This window comes from Oncorhynchus gorbuscha, linkage group LG02 (assembly GCF_021184085.1).
Source record: "Oncorhynchus gorbuscha isolate QuinsamMale2020 ecotype Even-year linkage group LG02, OgorEven_v1.0, whole genome shotgun sequence".
Lineage (NCBI taxonomy): Eukaryota > Metazoa > Chordata > Actinopteri > Salmoniformes > Salmonidae > Oncorhynchus > Oncorhynchus gorbuscha.
In genome coordinates this window covers 34,725,635-34,742,804 of record NC_060174.1, presented here as the reverse complement: position 1 = coordinate 34,742,804, position 17,170 = coordinate 34,725,635, and the positions used below count along the sequence as shown (strand labels likewise).

Sequence of the window (17,170 nt, the reverse complement as noted above, 5' to 3'; positions counted from 1 at the left end):
GCGTGTGTGCGGTCTAGGTCAAAGTCAAGGTCAGCAGGTAGACAGCCTGGTAGACAGACAGAGCACTGTGTTAATTGACTGGTGCTAATTCCATCCACTCTACAAACTCTGCCCACTACTACAATACATCACTGATTACGCTGCATTCCTCACAGATCCACTCCACATAGCTGTGTCAGTAGTCATGTGGAAGATATGTAGCACAAGCACAGTCAGGTTTAAATGACTACTTACAGTTGGTATTTGGCATTTTATTAGGATCCCCATTAGCTGTTACAAAATCAGCAGCTACTCTTCCAGGAGTCCACACACAACATGAAACATAATACAGAATGACATAATACAGAACATAAATAGACAAGAACAGCTCAAGAACAGAACTACATCCATTTTTAAAAAGGCACATGTAGCCTAGATATAAATGCATACACAAAAACTATCTAGGTCAAATAGGGGAGAGGTGTTGTGCCACGAGGTGTTGCTGTTTTTTGAAACCAGGTTTGCTGTTTATCTGAGCAATATGACATGTAAGGAAGTTTCATGCAATAAGGGCTCTATATAATACTGGACACTTTCTTGAAGTCCCCAAATGTTCTGGATTTGGGGACTGTGAAAAGACCCCTGGTGGCATGTCTGGTGGGTGAGTTGTGTGTGTCAGAGCTGTGTGTAAGTTGACTATGCAAAAGACGTGGGATTTTCAACACACTAATGTTTCTTATAAAAATATTAAGTGATGCAATCAGTCTCTCCTCAACTCTTTGCCAAGAGAGACTGTCATGCATAGTATTTATATCAGCCCTCTGATTACAATTAAGATAAAAACGTGCCACTCTGTTCAAACTTGCACTGCCTTTCTTTCATAATTTTTTTGTTGTTGCATGAATACAATTTCTCACTGTTCAATTGTTGGCCTGCCTACATTTGCGCACGTTGCCAATGAAATTCAAATCATTGGTAACATCAAATGGTTTTGTGATGAATAAGCCATCTGACGTGGATCTGATGTGGATGATCTTGTTCCTGTAGTGTTTGTAAACACCCTGGTAGGTTGATTAATAACCTGAACCAGATTACAGGTACTGGTTACAGTAAGACACTTCCTCTTGAGCAGACAGCTTGATGAAAACCAGTCAATATTCAGGTCCCCAAGAAAGACCTCTCTGTTTACATCACATACACTATAAAGAATTTCACACATACTATTTAGATACTGACTGTTAGCACTTGGTGGCCTATAGCATCACCCCAAAAGAAAATACTTTAGATGTGTCAAATAAACCTGCAACCACTTCAGTAACACTTGACATAAGTTATTCTCTAAGCATTACAGTGATATGGCTCTGAATAGATACATCAACTCCTCCCCATAAGCATTTCTGTCTATTCTATAGATATTATATCCTTTTATTGCTACTGATGTATCATCAAATTAATTAGCTAAGTGAGCATCAGAAATGGCTAATATATGAATGTTATCTGATGTTAGCAAGTTATTGATTTCATGAATCTTATTTCTAAGGCTACATATATTAATATGGGCTATTTTCAGCCCTTTCGTGGGTAGCTTATCAGAGATAGACAATGTTGAAAAGCGCAGACAAAGCAAGAGAAAACAAATATACATTCAGCAGTCCATTAATCAATTGGTGTGTGTGTGTTTTAACATGTTTTAAAGATGAAGGAAAAATAAAACACTAATATACATTGATTAGTTAAATAAGAAAAGAAAATCATTTAGCAGTGATTACAGTGGAGTCTTCTTGGGTAAGTCTAATAAGAGCATTGCACACCTGTATTGTGTAATGTTAGTCATTATTATTTTCACATTTCATTCCTCTCTGTCAAGGTGTTGGGGATCATGGCGAGACAGAAATGTTCAATTATTAACTTGACCATGCTTAAAGAGATATTAAAGAGATATTCAGTGTCTGATTGGTTCTTGTTACCAATCTACCAATCACTGTCCATCTATGTAGTTGAAACGGTGCTTGACATTCAATACTTGACTAAGGGACATTACAGATGTTGTATGTATGGCGGATGGAGGAAGTGGTAGCCATTCCAAAATGATATTAATCCCTTTGACATTATGGAATATTCTGTGTAGATCAATGGAAATAAAATACAATCAAATCTATTTCAATCCCACTTTTTAACGCAACAAAATGTGAAAAAAAGTTCAAGGGGGTGTATACTTCCAACCTATAGGCAATGTAGCCGAGCCGATTGGAGAGAGTTGGGTGATTCCCTGCGTGAGTGTGCATGTCTGAGGTGTGGCAGTTTGTGTCTGCATGGGGTTATAGCTAGTCAGCTGTTAAGACTTGAGTTCTGCCCGGGGCTTTCCTTCTTTCTGCTGGAGAGAGATACTATACTGTCTCCTATAGGTCCAGCTCATACCCTTTTTTACACAATCAGGCCAAATTATACTGTGTTGGCTTAGATATTTTTATTTCTACATTGTCCTTTCCCGCACAATTAAATGTATCTGGCTATTTAGATAAAGATTGCACCCCCAAATTCCCTGCATAATTAAAGTAAATGGTTCTCTAGAAAGGTTGCAGGTGTAGCATACCTTCCTGGGGGCTCTACTGAGGTGGTCAGGGTCCAGTAGGTAAACTGAGTCTCTGGTTCCCAGCAGTAGCCTGCCTCTCTCCTCATCCAACAACACTGAGTGGGAATGGAGACCATCAGTAGGACTCAGGAACACTGATACACTACCACTCTGGACCAGCTCTGAGAGAGAGAGAGAAGAGAGAGAGGAGAGAAAAGAGAGAGAGAGAGAGAGAGAGAGAGAGAGAGAGAGAGTCAAAACACACAGGAATGCATACAGACTTTCATACACATATTCTGTGGCATGGAAAAAGGTTGGTTTGGTTCATCAAGACTTAATAGAATACACTTAGTTTAATGAACCTGGACACTATAAGCATAGTTTGGAGAGACTTTTTCTAGACAGAGAGGTTGTCTAGAAACAGGTCATGGATGCCTGCATGTCTTGGCATGAGCTGAAACTGTCTCACTGTTCAACACCTTAACTGAGCGAAGAGAGTGAAAATCCTTCTGTGCGTGCGTGCGTGTGTGCGTGAGAGTGAGTGAGTGAGTTAGTGTGAGTGAGTGTGTATTGGTCATTGCTCATCACCTCTCCTACAAACACACAGAGACGTCAGAATGCAGACTGACAGAAAGATAAGCTAATGCATGGGCCCGCTACACTCACATTACAATAAGGGCATAATGAGATATTACAGTGGGTTTTATCTTCAGACAGTGAAAGTGTTAAAGACGCCAGGATAAACCGACCTCAACCCACAGTGTTACTGACTGGCTGTAGATGGAGAAGGAGATGAGGAAGAGTGGGTTTGTCCTCAGTCGCCATCATACCTGCATAATTATCAATAACCCACCATCACCCAACATATCCATACCTACAGTATACATCATCCATCAGCTTCACTAAATCTTCAGATGGTTATTTCATTTTTGGATGAAAAACGTTAGTTTTAAACAAGATATTTTGTCGCGAAAAGATGCTCGACTATGCATATAATTGACAGCTTTGGAAAGAAAACACTCTGACGTTTCCAAAACTGCAAAGATATTATCTGTGAGTGTCCCAGAACTAATGCTACAGGCGAAACCAAGATGAAAGTTCATACAGGAAGTGAGCCAGATTTTGGAGGCGCTGTGTTCCAATGTCTCCTTATATGGCTGTGAATGCGCAAGGAATGAGTCTACACTTTCTGTCGTTTCCCCAAGGTGTTTGCAGCATTGTGCCGTAGTTGTAGGCATATCATTGGAAAATTAACCATAAGAGACTACATTTACCAGGTGTCCGTTCTGTGTCCTCCGTCGAAACTATTGCGTAATCTCCAGGTGCGTGCATTGTTCCATTTTGAACAGAGGAGAAACCAAACTGCCATCTCTGATTTATCATCGAATAGATATGTGAAAAACACCTTAAGTATTGATTCTAAACAACGTTTGCCATGTTTGTGTCGATATTGTGGAGTTAATTTGGAAAAAAGTTTGCGTTGTAATGACTGAATTTTAGGTGTTTTTTCTTAGCCAAACGTGATGAACAAAACGGAGCGATTTCTCCTACACAAATAATCTTTTGGGAAAACCTGAACATTTGCTATCTAACTGAGAGTCTCCTCATTGAAAACATCCGTTCTTCAAAGGTAAATTATTTTATTTGAATGCTTTTCTTGTTTTTGTGAAAATGTTGCCTGCTGAATGCTAGGCTTAATGCTATGCTAGCTATCAATACTCTTACACAAATGCTTGTGTAGCTATGGTTGAAAAGCATTTTTTGAAAATCTGAGATGACAGTGTTGTTAACAAAAGGCTAAGCCTGTGAGCCAATATATTTATTCCATTTGCGATTTTCATGAATAGTTAACGTTGCGTTATATGGTAATGAGCTTGAGGCCATAATTACGCTCCCGGATACGGGATTGCTCGTCGCGACAGGTTAAACTGATGTCACATGTCTGTCAAGACTAGGTTTAGATTAGACCCTGACCAAAATGACAGTTTGAGCTCCAGGGGGGGAAGCCTTCTGAATAGCTCTCATACTAACATATATTAAACCATGCACATCAATGCCTGCCCTCCACCCCTGAATATCTCCTGCTCATCCATGAATACTTTCTTCGAGAGTGAGAGCGGAGCTTCAGAGACAGACCAGTGCGAGGTATGTATGCATGTCTTAACCATATCCATTCACCTGTCTCTTACCTATGTAATCTCCCCATAGGTCAAATGCAGTTAGAAACATGATGTTATGCACCACATACAAGACCATTATTCCTCCAACAAACATTTACAGTTGGCACTATGCATTCGGGCGGGTAGAGTTCTCCTGGTATCCTCCAAGTTCGTTGGACTGCCAGATGGTGAAGCATGATTCGTCACGCCAGAGAACGCGTTTCCACTGCTCAAGAATCCAGTCGCGGAGAGGTTTACACTCCATCCGACGCTTGGCATTGCGCCTCTTGATCTTAGGCTTGTGTGGAGCTGCTTGGCCATGGAAACCCATTTCATGAAGCTCCTGACGAACAGTTCTTGTGCCGACGTTGCTTCCAGAGGCAGTTTGGAACGCGGTAGTGAGTGTTCTAACCAAGGGTTTTTACACCCTACGCACTTCAGCACATGTGGCCTACCACTACTTGGCTGAGCTGTTGTTGCTCCTAGATGTTTCCACTTCACAATAACAGCACTTACAGTTGACCGGGGCAGCTCTAGTAGGGCAGAATTTTGACAAACTGACTTGTTGGAAAGATGGCATCCTATGACGGTGCCACGTTGAAAGTCACTGAGCTCTGGAGTAAGGCTATTCTACTGACAAGGTAAATATGTCGTTCTGCCCCTGAACAAGGCAGTTAAATGTAATGTAAATGTTAACCCACTGTTCCTAGGTCGTCATTGTAAATAAGAATTTGTTCTTAACTGACTTGCCTAGTTAAATAAAAATCTATTTGTGGATGTATATTATTCATTTCATATGATATAGTATGTTATGAAATTGCAATATGTATGATATGTTAGATTAACGGTTAGGGGAAGAGTTAGCTAACATGCTTAGTAGTTGCAAAGTTGTTAAAATGCTGAAGTTGTTCGATTTTCGAACACGCAACCTTTGGGTTGTTAGACGTTCATGTTATACAACCACCCAACCATCCTCCATTGCTTTTTGCCTTAATCCCCAATGTAATCTTCTGTCTTTTGTAACAATACCAAATGTAACATATCATACTAATATTAGTCTCGTCAATGAGACCAGGCTGTATGAAATCATACTTGGGAGAAAAGTACTTTTCTTGTTCAGGGTAATTGATCTGGGTGAGGTTTCCCAAAACCGCTGTAGCTAATATGGTACTTTACTTCACTTGACAACCCAGACTCCAGCACACACACACACACACCTTCCCTCACCCCAAACTCCCCAAATTGAGGTGATGTTGACTTTATGTTTCTATGCTGGATGAATGAAGGCTGGTGACTCCAGAGATCTGGGTGTGTGAGGGGGTCACTCTGAGAGGTTGGACACTGTGATTAGCCTGAGGGTGTGAATGCTTAGCGACGTTACTCACTACCAATATTTGAACTTTTAGACCCCTCCCTCGCCCCCTAATACCTCTTCTTACACACACATCACCCCGACGCACTCACCTTTCTCTCTCGTTCTCTCGCTCTCTCTTTCGCAGAAACACACACACGCACACGCACATACACGCAGAGCCACTATGCCCTTTCCACACTAAACCTACAGAGAGCTTAGCCGTGCTAGCCCTTGGTTAACTCTGTCATTTGCTCGGTAAACACACAGCACTAGGATCCCAGGGATAGGCCCAGCTTAGCCTCACTGTTAGCACTTAGCTTATCGCTGAGCTCCAGCCATGACACCTCCCCCTTTCTCTGCAGTCTCTCCACAGGCACCGTTCAGCAAATCCTGATCCCCATGGAGTTCTACTGGTTTATTTGAGTTAGATAGCATTTCACATCGGCTAGTGGCTAGCATCAGGTTTTAAGATAACCCTACTGACGGACTGTCTGTGTGCATGTATAGCGGTTGTGCGTGTGACAGCTACAGCGCCACAGCCCAGGGCGTGTTCACTATATGGTGACTAAGAGGCTTCCTCTCCTCCCCACCCTATTCTCCGAGGATGGGAATCAACAGTGACAGAGAGATATGTTTCTGCGTATGATATACAGATGAATATCCTGCAGGCAAATACATTATAGTTTTGATCTCAAGTTTATCAGATAACAGAATTTAAAACACTGAGATCTTCAGTCAAACTTAATCACTGTCATGTAAAACAGAATGAGATTGGAATGTCATAACTATATAGGGTTGGTGGGTTAACACTCCCGCGATACTGTACAGGGACATTGTGTAATATCACAACGCTATCGACCTGAATCAGCTTGGAAAGATGTAAGACGTGGAAGTGTTCCCCTGGCAAAGAGAGATGGAGAGAACATGGATTTACAGTTACATATAATTCAGGGCTATAAAGTAAACTGCTTGTCTGGATCTGGATCAGCATGTGGGTTATGGAAAACTTGATTTACATGAGTTTAAAGTGGGAGGGCCAGTCAGATTAACTCTGTAGAATATATGCCTGTATTATTATCACAAGACAAAATGTCCTTATACAGAATTTCCAAAACTCCTTGCTTCACATTAAGTTGTTTACACTAGCACTACAAAGCTGATTCAAATAACCATCTCATCATCAAGCTTTATTTTAATCTGTTGTGTAGTGCTAGGGCAAAAAACTAAATGTGTACCCAGGACCCAGGACCCAGGACCCCAGGACCGAGTTTGGGGAACCCTGTCTTGGATAATATTATCATATTATCGAGAATGGCGTAGCAGTTCATACATCTTTGTCTTGTCGTGTCCCATGTACACATGTTTTCTTCGTATATATTTCGTCCCTTACCTTACCTCATTTGCAAACGCTGTATATAGATTTTCTGTATTGTGTTATTGACTGTACGTTTGTTTAATCCATGTGTAACTCTGTGTTGTTGTTTGTGTCGCACTGCTTTTCTTTATCTTGGCCAGGTCGCAGTTGTAAACGAGAACTTGTTCTCAACTGGCCTACCTGGTTAAATAAAGGTGAAATAAAAAATAAAATAAAACAATACATTATGGCCCAACTCCCCGTAGTTACTTGGCAAGGAGCCACTAGTACGAGAGCAACACAAACTGTCTTCACAGCTCATCCTCATGACAGATTTTTCAAAATACACACAAAAACAACAACTAAACACAGTCTGCTGTGATAATATTTCGATTCCATCAGGATTATTTAGCTGTGTGTGATTGGACGGGAGCTATACTGTAACCATACATATTATGGATTGATCCACCAAGACCCTGAGAGAGGTTTCAGGCTAGAACAAGGGCTGGTATATCAGTGAATCTTGAATGTTGATTGTTCTCCCTTTTGAAAAACTCTTTCACCTCTGCAGAAATCAAAGGACAAACGTTGCCTGGTGGTTTATTGAGAGGAAAGTACACTGCTAATGCACTTTCTGATCTCCGGTACATTCAGCCAGGGACGATGTGTGTATTTGAAGTGTGTGATCATAAAGAGATGATGTTGTTTGAAGCATGTTGTCAATCAGGGATGTCATGAAGGTGAATGCACCAATTTGTAAGTCGCTCTGGATAAGAGCGTCTGCTAAATGACTTAAATGTAAATGTAAGATGTTTTGGAGGAGTTTGTTCAATCGGAGATGATTGACTTCAGTAGAGTTTGACTTGGCCAACTGTATTTTCAGAGGGGATAATGTTATTTTTTTAGTGTGATTTCAGTCAGGGACAATTTTCCTTTGATGGATTTCATAATACACTCTCAGAGCCTAATCTGACAACATTATGAATATTTGAGTTTTTCTGAGATCTAAGGCTCAATAATTCAATTGGCATGAAACAATGCATTCTGCAGAGCTGAACCTGCATATTTCTACAGGACAAATTGCTAAATAAATAGAGTGTTTCAGGAAGTTATTATTTCTACCACTATTTATGTACTACAATGTATTTATGTTGTAAAATAACAACATGTAAATGAGCTTCTATTTTCAGCGATGCTGAGTCTACAGGAGACTTGGCCAGGGAAAAGGGTTGGGGTTAGATGGTGAGTCCAAGGTTCCATTTGGATTGCGGGGGTTTGTATCTGGGTTACAGTAGTGCAGGGATTGGCAAAGACCGGCCTGTAATATATATTTTTGGCCCCCACAAGGTTTTAGTAAAAAAGGGGTTTTGGTCAAGAAAGACTGTAAAATCACCAGGAATTCAGCAAAAAATGTGTTCCCAAGTATTCCCACAAAAAAAGAGACATGATTGTGTCTCAATGCAATCAAGGTATCAAACGATTGTAAATATGGGCTTAGTTGTGATCATTTTGCAGTGTACAATTTAGTAGTATTATTTTCCAACCATTCGCTCCAACAAACATTGTCCCGTGGCCTCATCTAGTTGCCTACCCATGGACTACTGAATGTGAACTAATGACTGGTGACTTTATGTTGGGGTGAGGGTTTAGGTGTTAATAGTTAGATCAGGGTTTGGTGGTCAGGGTTGAAGTAGAAGTTTTGGGGGTTACAGTCAGACTAAAGCTTGTAATGAGGTTCTTATTGTGTTTGTGTTATTGTAGTGTTTGTGTTAGAGTTAGCTACGGGGTAGAATGGGTTTTTAGAGACCCTGTAGGGCTTAAAAACAAACACAGCCTCTAGTTTACCCAACACTAAACACACTGACACACACAGAGTACCACAGCTACCACACAGCCAGACCCATTGTGGTCCTGTATTGCTCAGTCGAAAGAGAAAGGTGCTTGTAATGCCAGGATTGTGTATTCGTTTCCTGGGGTCACCCATTCGTAAAATGTATGCACGCATAAAAAGGATTTTGGGGATAAAAGCGAATGTTAAATTGCATAACATAACAAAGTGCCTTTGAACGAGGTAGTAGATGCCAGGCGCACCGGTTTGTGTCAAGAACTGCAACGTATCTGGGTTTCTCACACAGAACAGTTTTCTGTGTGTATCAAGAATGGTCCACCACCCAAAGGACATCCAGCCAACTTGATACAAATGTGGGAAGCATTGGAGTCAATATGGGCCAGCATCCCTGTGGAATGCTTACGACACATTGTGGAGTCCCTTCCCAGATACATTCAGGCAGTTCTGAGAGGCAAAAAATACTGAGCAACATAATAATAATAATAATAATATAATAATAATAATATAATAATATATGCCATTTAGCAGACGCTTTTATCCAAAGCGACTTACAGTCATGTGTGCATACATTCTACGTATGGGTGGTCCCGGGGATCGAACCCACTACCCTGGCGTTACAAGCGCCATGCTCTACCAACTGAGCTACACAGGACCACAGGACCATACTCATTGTGTATTTGTAAGAAATATAGAACTCTATAAAGCACATGTGTATTTAAAACAAATTAAATGTTTGCCTATCCATCATCACAGGGTGTAAAAGAGATTTTCCTTACTGTGGAGACTAAAGCCAATGTTGAGGCTGAAAAGACTACAGTTATTGTAGTTTTACAGCCTGACAAATACAACCCAACCCTACGCTCTCCCTTTAGTACCTACAGTATGGACCACCCCACATAGCTCACTCTGTTTCCAAGCGATCTTTCACACCTCATAGTTGTTAACACAGTGGCCAAGTGATTGTTTATTGGTGTGTGTATTGGTACGTGTGTGTGTTCTGTTAACAATTGTGGGTCGTTTCACGAAATTATTACCTTTTGCATTTTTAAGTAGAAATTGTGCACAAATATTGCATTTTAAAAGCCTGTTATATTGAGTGAATTGTCCTTTAATATAGACCATATGGAAACTTGTGCCAACATGCAGCATTTTGACATGTACCCTCTGTGAATCCTCTGCGACTTCTAGGAAGATTTTAACCCTTTACAGCAACATTTCTCCAGGTTTTCACCATCATTGTAAAGCCCTTATTTTGTTGCTTTGTCAAAGTAATTTCTAAAGATTAGTATTTATTTACTTTGATTAGGGATTCATTTTAAGGATAAAATAACTGTTCCTCATTTTAAGGTCAACCCTGTTACATGAACTGATCTCTCATTTTACTATGGTGAAACTATTGAACATCTAATAGTCAAATCATAGTGTAAAAGCAGGTGAGCTGGTTCTACTCATTTTGGCCATTTTCTGGTGTGTGTTGAGCATGACATGTCACCTCTGTTACCCATAGATAGACAGGCTAGACATTTTGTTCACAATTCAAAATGGACAGAACCAGCTTCCAATCCCTCTGTTATAGAGGCATCCACGGCTGATTTAAGACGAAATCGGCAACACTGTTACGGTCAACCCCGTTACGGTCAACACTGTTACGGTCAACCCTGGTGCGGTCAACCCTGTTACGGTCAACCCCGGTGCGGTCAACCCTGGTGCGGTCAACCCCGTTACGGTCAACCCCGTTACGGTCAACCCTGGTGCGGTCAACCCTGTTACAGTCAACCCCGTTACGGTCAACCCTGGTGCGGTCAACCCCGTTATGGTCAACACTGTTACGGTCAACCCTGGTGCGGTCAACCCCGTTACGGTCAACCCCGTTACAGTCAACCCCGATACGGTCAACCCCGTTATGGTCAACCCTGGTGCGGTCAACCCCGTTACGGTCAACCCCGTTACGGTCAACCCCGGTGCGGTCAACCCTGTTACTTTATTTGGCACTTAATAGGCATTTACTATATTTTTTTTTTTACCAAGTTACACTAGTCAAAAGGCACCAAATTGGTGGACAGACCCTTCAAACTCACATGAGCTGAAAAGAAAAGTGAATCATTCTAGAAGTAAAATGATCAAAAAGAGAGAGATAGAAGTCAGAACAATCAGCTGGACATTGCACCAGAGAATGGCTCATTTGCAGATAATTCAACATAGCTACTGATAAAAATACTGCAGGTGATGTTGATGGAGAAAAAGCTGTTTGTTGTTTTGCACTTTCTGCATATATTATGTTGCACCTCTGTTGTCGATATAATTTTCTCTCTTTGTAGATGTGGCAGTCATTTCGTGACTTAGAGCATGTTGCCAAAAACCCGTGCCAACTTAAAGTCAGGTTGTTGTTTCTCAAAATGTTGATTCAGAACCTACTGGTGGGTCATAGCTAGTTCATCCTCCGAGCTAAAGAATCTATTAAAACTAGTATAATCAATTTAATCTGGTTAAGTCATATACTAAACATGATTATTTAATTTGTCCTAAACCATATATCACTCAGTCATCAGTGCATCGGCATATTATTACTGTACCATAGCTCCCAGTCTCTTACCTTTGTAGCTGAGTTGGACTCTGGGGACACTCTGTTTGACACTTTCTCCAGAAGGCAGGAGGACCAGCAGTACCATCCCCAGAAGCAGCAGCACTGGGTGGGCTAGAGACAGCCTAATCCTCCCTTGACCTCCAGTAAAGCCCCAGGACAGTCTCTCAACAGGCTCACACTCAGTCCCTCCAGTCTTCATTATGCGAAAGTGAAGGTTTTCTTCTCTGTTCCACTATTGTTTCTCAACAGTCCTGAAAGAAGGAGGAGAGCAATGCCAATGAGTTTGGGAGTTAACCAGGGAAAGTCAACTTTCTTCTCTGTATCTTCTCTTCTCTCTCTCTCTCCCTCCCTTTCCCTGTCTCTCCCTCTCTCCTCCTCTCTCTCCCTGTGTGAGTGTGTCTGTCTGTACTCTGTGTGCGTGTGTCTGTGTTTGTGTGTGTGAGTATTCAGCTGTTTCTCCATGGTACCGTACAGGCATGTGTGTTCTTTGTACCAGGCCAACATCAGCTGTTACCTTTCCTACCTCTCCTTTTGTGTCCATCTAAATCTGTTTGCGCAAAACAGAAGGTCAGGCAAACAAAAACAGCCACCATCTTTCCACATACATCCTTCTTTCTAAGGTCTCTTTTACCTCCCACCATCTTTCCACATACATCCTTCTTTCTAAGGTCTCTTTCACCTCCCACCATCTTTCCACATACATCCTTCTTTCTAAGGTCTCTTTTACCTCCCATCTCTCCATCTATCCTTCTTTCTAAGGTCTCTTTCACCTCCCATCTCTCCATCTATCCTTCTTTCTAAGGTCTCTTTCACCGCCCATCTCTCCATCTATCCTTCTTTCTAAGGTCTCTTTCACCTCCCACCATCTTTCCACATACATCCTTCTTTCTAAGGTCTCTTTCACCTCCCACCATCTTTCCACATACATCCTTCTTTCTAAGGTCTCTTTCACCTCCCACCATCTTTCCACATACATCCTTCTTTCTAAGGTCTCTTTCACCTCCCACCATCTTTCCACATACATCCTTCTTTCTAAGGTCTCTTTCACCTCCCACCATCTTTCCACATACATCCTTCTTTCTAAGGTCTCTTTCACCTCCCACCATCTTTCCACATACATCCTTCTTTCTAAGGTCTCTTTCACCTCCCACCATCTTTCCACATACATCCTTCTTTCTAAGGTCTCTTTCACCTCCCACCATCTTTCCACATACATCCTTCTTTCTAAGGTCTCTTTCACCTCCCACCATCTTTCCACATACATCCTTCTTTCTAAGGTCTCTTTCACCTCCCACCATCTTTCCACATACATCCTTCTTTCTAAGGTCTCTCTCACCTCCCACCATCTTTCCACATATCCTTCTTTCTAAGGTCTCTTTCACCTCCCATCTCTCCATCTATCCTTCTTTCTAAGGTCTCTTTCACCTCCCACCATCTTTCCACATACATCCTTCTTTCTAAGGTCTCTTTCACCTCCCATCTCTCCATCTATCCTTCTTTCTAAGGTCTCTTTCACCTCCCACCATCTTTCCACATACATCCTTCTTTCTAAGGTCTCTTTCACCTCCCATCTCTCCATCTATCCTTCTTTCTAAGGTCTCTTTCACCTCCCACCATCTTTCCACATACATCCTTCTTTCTAAGGTCTCTTTCACCTCCCACCATCTTTCCACATACATCCTTCTTTCTAATGTCTCTTTCACCTCCCACCATCTTTCCACATACATCCTTCTTTCTAAGGTCTCTTTCACCTCCCACCATCTTTCCACATACATCCTTCTTTCTAAGGTCTCTTTCACCTCCCACCATCTTTCCACATACATCCTTCTTTCTAAGGTCTCTTTCACCTCCCATCTCTCCATCTATCCTTCTTTCTAAGGTCTCTTTCACCTCCCACCATCTTTCCACATACATCCTTCTTTCTAAGGTCTCTTTCACCTCCCACCATCTTTCCACATACATCCTTCTTTCTAAGGTCTCTTTCACCTCCCATCTCTCCATCTATCCTTCTTTCTAAGGTCTCTTTCACCTCCCACCATCTTTCCACATACATCCTTCTTTCTAAGGTCTCTTTCACCTCCCACCATCTTTCCACATACATCCTTCTTTCTAAGGTCTCTTTCACCTCCCACCATCTTTCCACATACATCCTTCTTTCTAAGGTCTCTCACCTCCCACCATCTTTCCACATACATCCTTCTTTCTAAGGTCTCTTTCACCTCCCATCTCTCCATCTATCCTTCTTTATCTGTCTCTCTCTTTCATTCTGCACCTAAATGACTAAATGATTCTGGCCCATGGTTATTGCATTAGGCTGATGAGCCAGTGTCAACTATTCCTTTATGTTGTGATATAATTGTACTAGGATCTGCATATTTCCTCACGCTGCACAAGAGAGGTGTCAAGACCGAGTTTAGACCAATAATACAGGACAGGATGGATAGAGCAACGTGTTTAGGGGCAGCCTTAAGTCTGTGATTGGACACAGGCTTAATAGTAATTGTTAGGTCTGTAGACGGTCAGAGGTGATACTAAGGGTGAGACTAAGGGAGAGGCCTGTATGTAGGGCTGAGTTTCCTGAACTCTCATAAAATCTATTATTTCCTTGCAGTGATACATACTAACACATTTCACATATCTCATCTAGTTAATGATTAACTAACCAATCACAAATGGATGCTTCAGAATGCAGATCCTCCCCCTTTCTTCCTCCCTCTTTCCCTTCATCCCTCTCTCTCTCTCCTCCCGCTATCTCTCACTCTACCTCCCACACAGATAACATACATCAACCTGTCTAGGTTGAACATAAATAATGTCAGACTAAATTCATGAATCTGATTAATTCTACATAGACATTTTTCAAACTATGCAACAGCAAAAAAGAGCGAGATAGAGAGAGCAAGAGAGACAGGGGGTAGAGAGAGACAAGGAAAAGAAGGGGGAGTGAGGGGGAGTGAGAGAGAGAGAAATAAAGAGAGACAGAGGAAGAGAGAAAAAGAGAGAGAGAGGGGGAGAGGGAGAATGAGAGCGAGAGAAAGAGTGAGAGAGAAAAAAAAGAGACTGAGGGAGAGAGAGAAAGTGAGAGAGAAAGCGAGAGAGACAGAGAGAAAGCGAGAGAGAGAGAGACAGACCAACCAACCTGCACATGTCCTCTATGCTTATTATTATTGTTATTGTTCAATATATGGTTATTTTAACCCCTGATTATTGTTGCTACTGTTGTCCCATTGACAAAATGTATTATTATTATTTTAAATATGTTAATATTGTAAATCTCAAAAGTAAGCTTTGGCAACATGTACATTGTTATGTCATGCCAATAAAGCAAGAAACAATTGAATTGAGAGAGAGAGAGAGAGCGAAAGAGAGAGAGATAAAGAAAATTAGATAGAGAAAGAGAAAGAGAGCAAGAGAAAGAGTGAGAGACAGTGAGAGCAAGAGAGAGAAAGAGAAAGAGAGAGATTACCGTACGACAGACCACGTATTCACCCTGCCCACCCGAATTGACAAACAAACAAACTAAAACAAAGTCTTCTCATGCTTTGTTGCCTTCAAAAAAGTGTTTGACTCAATTTGGCATGAGGGTCAGCTATACAAATTGATGGAAAGTGGTGTTGGGGCAAAACATACAACATTATAAAATCCATGTACACAAACAACCAACAGCACCCAGCCTCACCCTACTATAATCTGAAGTCAAATGTTTGCTGATCTGGTGCTTCTGTCCCTAACCACGGAGGGCCTACAGCAGCATCTAAATCTTATGCACAGATTCTGTCAGACCTACGCCCTGGCAGTAAATCTCAGTAAGACAGGTCCACGAATACAAATTCCATCTAGACACCGTTGCCCTAGAGCACACAAAAGAACTATACATACCTCATCCTAAATAAACATCAGCGCCACAGGTAACTTCAACAAAGCTGTGAACGATCTGAGAGACAAGGCAAGAAGGGCCTTCTATGCCATCAAAAGGAGCATAAAATGTGACATACCAATTAGGATCTGGCTAAAAATAGTTGAATCAGTTGTAGAACCCATTGCCCTTTATGGTTGTGAGGACTGGGGCCTGCTCACCAACAAAGAATTCACAAAATGGGACACACACAATTGAGACTCTGCATGGAGAATTCTGCAAAAATATCCAGTGTGAAAAGTAAAACACCAAATAATGCATGCAGAGCAGAATTAGGCCGATACCCGCTAATTATTAAAATACAGAAAATAGCCATTCAATTATACAACCTCCTAAAAGGATGTGATTCCCAAACCTTTCATAACAAAGCCATCACCTACAGAGAAATAAACCTAGAGAGGAGTCCCCTAAGCAAGCTGGTCCTGGGACTCTGTTCACAAACACAAACAGACCCCACACAGAGCCCCAGGACAGCAACACAATTAGACCCAAACAAATCATGAGAAAACAAAAAGATAATTACTTGACTTAGAATTCACACAAAAAAAGCAGAGCAAACTAGAATGCTTTTTGGCCCTAAACAGAGAGTACACAATAGCAAATATATCTGACTACTGTGACACCCAAAATTAAGGAAATATTTGATTACGTACAGACTCAGTGAGCATAGCCTTGCTATTGAGAAAGGCCACCGAAGACAGAACTGGCTCCCAAAACGGGCTCTACAAAATGAGGCGGAAACTGAGCTGCACCTCCTAACCTCATGTCATATTAGAGACACATGTTTCCCTCAGATTCCACAGACCCACAAAGAATTTGAAAAAAAAAGCATTTTGATAAACTCCTATATCTATTGGGTGAAATACCACAGTGTGCCATCACAGCAGCACGATTTGTGACCTGTTGCCACAAGAACAAACACCACTGTAAATAGAATCCATATTTATGATAATTTATTTTCCCTTCTGTACTATTTGCACATCATTACAACACTGTATATGGACATAATATGATATTTGAAATGTTTTTATTCTTTTGGAACTTGTGAGTGTAATGTTTACCGTTATTCTATTTAGTTTATTTCACTTTTATTATCTATTTCACTTTCTTTGGCAATGTAATCATGTGTTTTCCCAAGCCATTAGAGTCTTAAAGTGAAAAGGAATTTAGAGAAAGAGAGAGACAGGGAGAAAGAGGGATCGAGAGAAAGAGCTATGTGGAATTTATCCTTGTATTGTCAGAGATATACCACATCACTCTTGTTTAAACAAAATGGAATCAAAGCTGAGAGGCAGTAATTCATCCACAACACACACCCATCTCCCTACAGCTCTATATACTGAAGGGGATAACGGATTGATAGAAATGACTGGTGTTTACTTGTACCGAGCGCCTCATGCCCT

The 17,170-nt window shown here is 41.3% G+C and overlaps 1 protein-coding gene across 1 annotated transcript in view; it reads right to left on the bottom strand.

Annotated features, from left to right (window-relative positions):
* LOC124001495 (semaphorin-3D-like) overlaps positions 1 to 17,170 on the bottom strand; it is a 78,086-nt gene that overhangs the window by 49,603 nt on the left and 11,313 nt on the right. The window contains 2 exon segments of the mRNA XM_046308314.1: positions 2,573 to 2,733; positions 11,861 to 12,102. Coding sequence (XP_046164270.1) covers positions 2,573 to 2,733; positions 11,861 to 12,050 — 351 coding nt within the window. The 5' untranslated portion in view covers positions 12,051 to 12,102.